Source organism: Morus notabilis, unplaced genomic scaffold (genome assembly GCF_000414095.1).
Source record: "Morus notabilis unplaced genomic scaffold, ASM41409v2 Scaffold1032, whole genome shotgun sequence".
Lineage (NCBI taxonomy): Eukaryota > Viridiplantae > Streptophyta > Magnoliopsida > Rosales > Moraceae > Morus > Morus notabilis.
The window spans coordinates 145,539-154,257 of record NW_010366892.1 but is presented as its reverse complement, the minus strand read 5'-3'; the positions used below and the strand labels follow the sequence as shown (position 1 = coordinate 154,257).

The 8,719-nt window shown below is 30.5% G+C and overlaps 1 protein-coding gene across 1 annotated transcript; it reads left to right on the top strand.

Annotated features, from left to right (window-relative positions):
- The first annotated feature begins 139 nt into the window (after window positions 1–139).
- On the top strand, window positions 140–736 carry LOC21398283 (protein LATE FLOWERING). Its single transcript, XM_010111386.1, has one exon. The coding sequence runs from the start codon at window positions 140–142 to the stop codon at window positions 734–736; it is 597 nt and encodes a 198-aa protein (XP_010109688.1).
- Window positions 737–8,719: the final 7,983 nt, after the last annotated feature.

Below are 8,719 nucleotides of genomic sequence, written 5' to 3'. Positions count from 1 at the left end.
TTTTTCAACACTTTTTTCTCGAAGGTTCTCTTCATAGTTCTTAATCTTCATCTGGGTTTTGGGTTCAACTTCAACTTCTGATTTTCATTTTTTTTTCAATCTTGTTCTATTTTTTTGTTGTTTGTTTGCATAGACTGACATGGAAGATGAAGAGAAAACAACCCATGTTGGAGCAGCAACCAACGGAGGAGAAGACACAACAACATCAAGAGTATTCCCCTGTTTGTTCTGCTCAAGAAAGTTTTACAGCTCTCAAGCCTTGGGGGGTCACCAAAACGCCCACAAGAAGGAAAGAACCGCCGCGAGGAAGGCCAAACGGGCGTCTCATGAGAATGGACCGCTAAACTTCTCAACTCATCCGCAACAACAACCAATGGTTTTTGCCCCTAATCACCATTTAGGCCTTTTGCACCCTTCAATGTACATAAACGCCCACGCAGCCACTTTCCGCTACTTCCCAACTCAACACCAATTCTCCGACCGTTTCGGGTCCAATGGTGCGCCGAGGTTCGACAACTTTGTGTATTATGGTGGAAGTTGTGCGGCCAATGGATGTGAAGAGGACGAGGAAAGCTTCTTGAATTGGCAAAGAAGCATAAGAACATGCAATGCATTTGGTGGTGATGGTGGTGGTGGATCATCTCAACATGCATCATCAGTCACGAGTGTCAATCACAATCTTGGGAATTGTGATAAGGGTAAAGACCCAAAACTTGATCTTTCTCTCCATCTATAGAAATGGGGGGTGGATAATATATATATATATATATATATATATATATAGCGTGGTTAAGCTTTTGGTTTTTTTTTTTTTTTTTTTTTTTTTGAGGTTTGAGGTTTGATTTTGAATAATGAACATTTCTAGCTTTATTCATTTTTTTTTTCTTTTTGGATCAGTTAGCTTGTTTGTATTTTGTTTTGCTAGAGAAGAAGTGGCAGAAGCGGATTACGTCATTGGATTGATTTTTTTTTTTTTAAAACAAAACTCCATGGTACAACATTCTGAATTAAATGGCAAAAAAAAAACTTTCAATTATTTTGTCGGCTGTTGTTTTATAATTTGTCTTTGACATAAAATAAATAAGTAGAGAACTTTTGTCTAAAGGATATTCCGGAAATGAAATCCATTTGCTTAAAATGTTATCCAAATTTCGATCTTTTTTTTATTAAGTCCAAAATTTATTATTCTTGTTCAAAAGGAATTCAACAGTATTTATTTAAACCAGAATTGTATTGTCGTTATTTGCCCAAGCAAACGAGTTTTTACCTGCTAATACATGAAAAACAATCAGTCTATTGTCAAAAGAAAAAACCACCACACTTTTTTTTTGGCTGCCGGAAGAAAGCCATCATACTATCCGTTCATTTTACGACTTTATGTATAATGTCGTGCTCTTTTTTCTTGGATAAATTGTGTTACACTACTCACTCATATAATTTGGTTATGACCTTTCTGAAAATGTGAGCTTTTGACCGTGTTTAGAATTGATCCCTTTTTTATGTTTTTTTTTTTAAATGAAAACGTTTCAAAACGACGTTTGGTGCAATAAAGATAAAAAACAGAAATGAAAACGATTTTTTAGTTTAGTGTAAAATAAGAGAGAAATGAAAAATGACTTTTAGTCGTTTTTTATTTTTTATTTTCGTTTTCTCCTCTCTTGAGCAGAGCGAGAAAAAAAGATATTAATAGGTTTTTTATACTAAAAATAATCTCTTAATAAAACTACTAAACACATTTTTAAAAATAATTTCTGTCTGAGATTAAAAACGTTTTCATTTTTATTTTTATACAAAAAAATAAAATTTTTAAAACTAGTTCTAAGCGTGCCCTTTGTATCTTACAAGGGTAGAAATAACTCTCCTTGACTCCTTCGCTAACTTGTGTAGGATACTTTCCTTTTTATCTCAAACGCTGATAGGTGATAACTCACACTTATACTCATTTTTGCTTCATTAACTAAAAAATTATGGTTTAGTGTTCTTTAGAGATCATTACATTACATGGCAAAATTTAGCAAAATTTTCAGAGTTATAAAAATAGCAAAAACTACATATATCAAATTTCGTTATTCTCGTAATATTTCAAAATTTTGGCCATAGGGGAAATAGTAAAAAATAGGCCAATATAAAAACCTTAAGAAAGTATATAGGCTAATTTTTAGTTATAGAAATTAATAAGCCATAACTTGTTAAGTTATGGTTCATAATTAGATAAGTTATGGATAAATTTATCAAATTATGATTCATAATTAGATAAATTATAAATAAAAACTGTGAATAACTTATCACATGATTCATAACCATAACCAGAATCTGTAATTGCTATATCTGTAAAGAGCCCATTAGTTGGGACTCTTGGGCCAACCGATTAAGCAATGGGTAGGGAATCGGCTCATTTTCTTGAAGGCCCAGAGCTCAAATTATCAATAAAGTGCGTTTGCAATTTTGCGGAGACAAATATGATTTTTACCTTTATTTTTGCTAACGTCAAATAATTAAAAGAATATTAATCAATAGTAAGGGAGTTCAGTCATTTTCTCTTTGCATTTTGAACCTCACACTTCAATCTCTCTTTTCTTTTTGAGTTATTTTTTTTTTCTTTTTCAGGCACATCCTAATTCTTCTTTTAGGATAATTAAAGCATAATTTAGGTGCTAAATATTGGTTTGAGTTGTAAGAAAATAACATTATCCATATACTGGTATCTTTCCTTTTTAATAATGCGAGATTTAACAGAAACTCCATATCATCCTACTCATATTGTTTGACCCAGTAATTATTGGGTTGTTCTTGTATCTTTAAGAGACGTTTGGTTTATGAATTAGAATTATGTGATTAGAACTATTTTTTATTTACGTGTATTTTTTGTGAGAGAAAATACTGTAGCGAATCATGAACCATGATTCAAATCATGGTTTGAATCCTCCAACTAAACATCCCCTTAATTTTTCCTGGAAGTAAGCGTTATTTACTTAACTTGTTAAACAAGATTACTATAATTTAAATATGCTCTCTTCAAAACCATGGGCACCAAAGTTGGCTGAAATTAAACTAATTCCTCAAGCCGCAACAAAGCTGGGTAAATGTGAACAATATATAAATAAATAAATAACTGAAGAAAGAAAAAATAAATAAATAATGATAGTGTGAAATGCAGAGTTTAGATAATTACGGGTCACAGCCACATAAGTAGCATGGGCCCATGTATGAATGGAAAAACTTTTTTTTTTTTTTTCTTTTTTTTTTTGCTACTCGAAAAACACATTAATTTGGGTTGAAAGGAATGATGCCAGGTGGAGAAACACAGACCAATTTCATTAAATAAGAACAAGATCACATGGGGTTGAGTTATGATGAGTGGAAGTAAAGTCATATATTCCATTTCCAAAATGGATAACACACTCACGTGGCTCAATAATACAAAATGTTATTTGATAATTTTAGAACTTAACTGATCGAAATCATCATTAGATAAAAGGGTTTAATTATATGACATTGCTACACTCTTACACATGTGATTCTCTGGCAAAGAGGCTTTAAAGTTAATTACTTGTTTTTGTCGTTTGGAAACATGTGTAGTGAGACAGAGAGATGGAGAGGCTTTGGTGTTGGTGTAATATATATTATAATTTATATGCAATTTTTTTAAGAGATTCTCTCATGCGTCAGACGTATCGATACATCAGATTTTTTTAACTGTTAAATTTTTGTATTTTTTAATTTTGATGTGATTTTATGCAGATCTGACGGATATAAAATCTAATCTACTGATATGTTACGAGAAAAGTTTTTTTTTTTTTTTTTGGTAGAAACATATATTGTATTCATGAGTTGCAATACGTGATCCCTTGCGTAAGGGAGAGGCTTAAAATTTGGAATTTTTGACCCCTTTTTTTTTTTGCTAATGGAAATTTGGACCTTTTAGTGCAAGAAAGAGGCGAGAAAATACGAGACGGCCTTGATTTGTTGACCAAATCATTTCCTTGGGTCTTAAGCTTAATTATGCAATATTAATGCGTAATGCAATAGAAGAAGAAGATAGAGAAGTTATGTTTTTGTTTTGGGAAATTAGGCCCGAAACGTATTGCATATATAGAAACGTATATTCATATACGTATGTTCAAAACGTATAGAAACTCACAACGTATATTCATATATAGAAAGATTAGTGGTGGTCGAACATTTGGCAGTGCCGAGCAAATCTCACATTCTTTCTCTCTGCATTAATATTGGGACAAACATCCGTAGAATTACTAAGGACAAAATTGTATATGAGAATGTACATTTTGAATAGCTGGAAAAAAGGAATTCAATCGACTCCAAATCATGAGTATGTAATTTGTATTCGGCCCAATAATTAATCTATACTAGCTGGAGCCTTTTTTGTTTCTGATATGCAAGTATAGTAAGAGTCCATAGATAAGGGTAATTTGTACAATCTAATTGCATTTATTTAAAGTTTCAATATTATTTTTCATATATTGATTTGTGTTGTTCTGATATTAATGACCAAAGTTTGCTATAGATTATAATCCTCCAAAATTATACCGTTAAATTATAAAGAGAAAAAAAAAATAGTCCTCAATGTAATTTATGGCTAGCAGATAAAATGATGGTAAAAATTTCATTTTCTTCTAAGATGAATTCCACAAAGTTTGTTTGTCTTTAGATGGTATCTGAGATGCCTTGAAGAATGACAATTAATTTCTAACGAGACTGCCAAATTCCATTAAGTTGACCCCAACGACAGTCTTAATTGATCAGCACCATCAATCTTGTGAATTATTATTCTGATAAAAAAAATGCACATTAATTTGCACTTATAACGAGTTTCTTTTATTTTATTTTTCTCCTTTTCCTCTATATATATATATATATATATAGTACCTTTTGGTCAAAACTTGCGTCGTCCTTGAGATCCCAACGATATTCCGTGCAACATAAGACAGAGTGCAATGTGGCAAAAGTGCTAATCTTGATTTTCCAAATGTTTTTGCTTAGACGTTGTATGATTAATTAAAAGCATGATAATTAATAAAATTAATAACTACTTATCTTGTTAAAGTATAATAATCTCATATACATACACTAACACTATGAAACGTACTCCTAGATATACGAATATCATAATACATGTTTGAGGAAACCAAAAATTTCGGATAGTCATGTCAAGCATTACAAACCACAAAAAATTCATTTCATTTTTTTTGTATTCTCAATATACGGTGTACAATTAGTGGCTTAGCCTGCCCTTACTCATGCCCTAAATTTTAGGGTATTTTTCTTATAAACAATTGAGAATGCAATCATAGGACTAGTATAGACCGATCTCCGAATTTGGCATAGTATGTGATTACGCCTAAATGTGTACAAAATAAGCGGTCAATTGTAACACAATTAGGACGGTTGATCTTACGAGGAGGCAATAAATTGAAGAGAAATGAGTGTTTTAATGATTTTTTGAACAATTTAAAATGGAGAAAATTTAATAATTAAAAGTGGTAAGAGAATATGCATGGCACTTCTTTTGTTGATTATTTGTAATTGTTCCATAGACAAAGAAGCCCTATCTTTTTTTTAGCTTTTTCGGCGTGTTACTATAGACGGAATATTCAACTTCTCTGATTATTTAAAAAATAAATACAAATAAACTGGGGTCTAAGAGGATCATTAGGGTAAAATTAGCAACCCTAATCTTCCCATTAAGATTCTTAATCAAGTAACACGTGTCAGTACGTGGCCTAAACCCATGTGAAAACGATTAGTGTTCTTAATATATATATATATATATATACACGTATTGTATATATATGTAACCAATGTGATATTGACAGATTCCCTTGCGCACATGCTATATACCCTTGAATCCTACGTGCCGAGAGCAATGCAGATGCTCCTATAATTTTACGGGTTTTTTTTTTTTTTTTTTTTTTTTTTTCAATGGAACTAATACGTAGTTGTGATTATATATAATATATGGTTCGTTAATATATAATAGTTACATATGCCTATCCGAATTCCAAAAGTTTCTGATACATGATATATAGCACCCACCTCATAGCATGAACCATAATCTATCTAAGCTATAATTGACTTTATTATGAATTATTGTATATGATCAGATGGTAGTGGCTGGCAACTCATGAAATTGGATTTACGGTAGTATCATAATGGAAGGTGTGTGCATATATACATCGTATACATAAATATATATATATATATACATATACATATGCATATACATATACATGTTTTTATCAAAATATATAATATGTATATTATATTTACGTATTTGAGAGAGAGAGATCAACAACAGGCAGTTTGCATCATTAGCATGTTGTCTGATATGAAGAAGGGGAACAAATTAAGTAATAAGACGAATGAGTGGATCCATATATACCATAGGCTTTGATCGACTAACGATAAAATTGCTAAATTTTGAGTGGTCGTAATTAAGGAGATGTAATATATGTCAAAGAGATGTACTTTCTAACTTACTAAAAAAAAATTGGATAGCAAAGGCGTTTCTTTAACTTTTATTTTCACCGATTCCGGAAGAGGAAAAGGCAAGATTAATGTGAAATTAGTTGCTTACTATTAATTGACTTGTAAATCAACTATTATATAAAAATTAAGATTAGTATGAATTTAATTTGCTTTATTGAAACTTGTTAATCAACTACTATTGTTTCCAACCCAGCCATGTTCAGCTGGCATTATTTATTTGTTTTTGCTAAAAACATTTTTGCGTGAAATAAATTACGTCGACCGCAGAATATATTGGACAATATATATTTTTCCTAGGAGAATGACTATTGATAGCTTAAAATAGACTTTTAATTAGATCATAAAACGGCAGGATGCCAATATGATACGCATTAACTTGTTAATGTTATTTCATATGTAAAAATTAGTTAAATGATGTAGATAGATTTAGGCATATTTTATATATATATATATATATATATATATATTGCCGTGACTTCTTATAATATACACACATGCATGGCTCACGCAAATGTTTATCGTGTACGCAAGTTAATTTGATGTAACGAAGAAACCGTAACGGAAATAAATAAGCAGTTATTCTGCAAATATGAATTGTTGTGCGATTTGCTACCATTCGTTCTCTAAGGAGATATTTGATTAGAAGATTTAAACTATAATTTGAATCATAATTAATTGTTCGTTACAGTGTTTTTTTTCATAAAAAATACACGTAAATAAAAAATTATTCTAATCACATGATTTTAATTTATTAACCAAACGTCTCCTAAATTAGTCACCCGAGACTTGCGAGTAATGATTACTTTTTTTTTTTGGATCGATGAATGTGGTTATAAATTCTTTCTACTGTTGAAAAAATTCACTTAAATATTCCTTGAAGTTACTGAAATGTGACTAAAAAGACTGAAATGAGAGAGAGAGGCTTATGTTAGGTTGACCGTTGACGTCATGAATTAACTATATTGATTTCAGCAAATTAATTGATGGTTTAATTAATTGAATCCATGTGTGTAATTGGTCACGAAGAATTATCCAATGAGTGACACTTAGCTACTTATAAAGACACAATGGTCCATATTAATTAATTTCCGACGGCAGGATGATTACAAAACTTGGGTACGAAAACTACAAATTCCTAACAAATTAGTTTTATTTTAATTAATTTTGTCTGACTATCTTGTCAAATCTCATACATATACTTAAGTCTCATTTAGTTCGCGGATTCGAGTTTTTAATTCGAGTTGAGATGTGATTTTATGTGAGAGCTTTTTACTGTAGCAGAAAAAGTTTGATGTGAATTTTTATGAGAACTTTTAACTAATTAACTGTAACAAAATTAAAATTGAAAACTCAAATCGGTAAAATGAACGAAGCTCCAAAAGTTAGAACCTAATTAATTTGTTCCTCTCACCAACTTTCAACTTCTTATTGATTCTTTTCTGTTCCTTGCGGAAAACAATGGACACTACTAATGTGGACATCATGTGTACGTGGCTGGGGAGTATTCAGTTTTCACCAAATATCTGTTCCCCTTTTGTCAATGCCACTCAAAAGTAACTATTACTTAGTTGATATCAATTTTCTCAACTTAAATTCAATAATGTGACATTTGATTTATATATTTAGAATTATGATTTAAAATTATTTTCATTTTACGTGTATTTTTTGTGAGAGAAAACACTGTAGAGAACCATAAATCATAATTCAAAATCAGAAACGAATATAAGAAACAAACGTCCCCTAAATTTCCTTGACGCTGACCCAATAGTAGAACTTTCCAAACCCCTCAGCACCATCGCTCTTCCACCACCTCTTCTTATTTCACTATATATAATATATATTATAAGCGCACCGTTTTGTATTCAATCAGCATTCGTAATGGAATGCGTAAGCATTCAACAATCAACAATCAACAATATGATTTAATAAGATTTTTTTTTAGTTCTTTCAGGAAAAAAATTGAGGTTAATTTGGCTTTTGTAATCTGTCTTTATTCTTTTCATATCCTTTTAATATAGTATCATATCACGTCAATTAAAATATCATATTAGTTCAACTAAAAACTCATGCCAGTTAAAATATTTAATGTTATATGATATTATTAAAGAAACATGAAATAAAACGAAAAAAAACGAATATGCAGCCAAATCTAACATATAAGGATAAGAATTAATATATATATATATATATATATATATATATATATATGAAA

Excerpts from the sequence above, each read along its gene's own strand:
- LOC21398283 (XM_010111386.1), top strand. The coding sequence starts at position 140 with ATGGAAGATGAAGAGAAAACAACCCATGTTGGAGCAGCAACCAACGGA.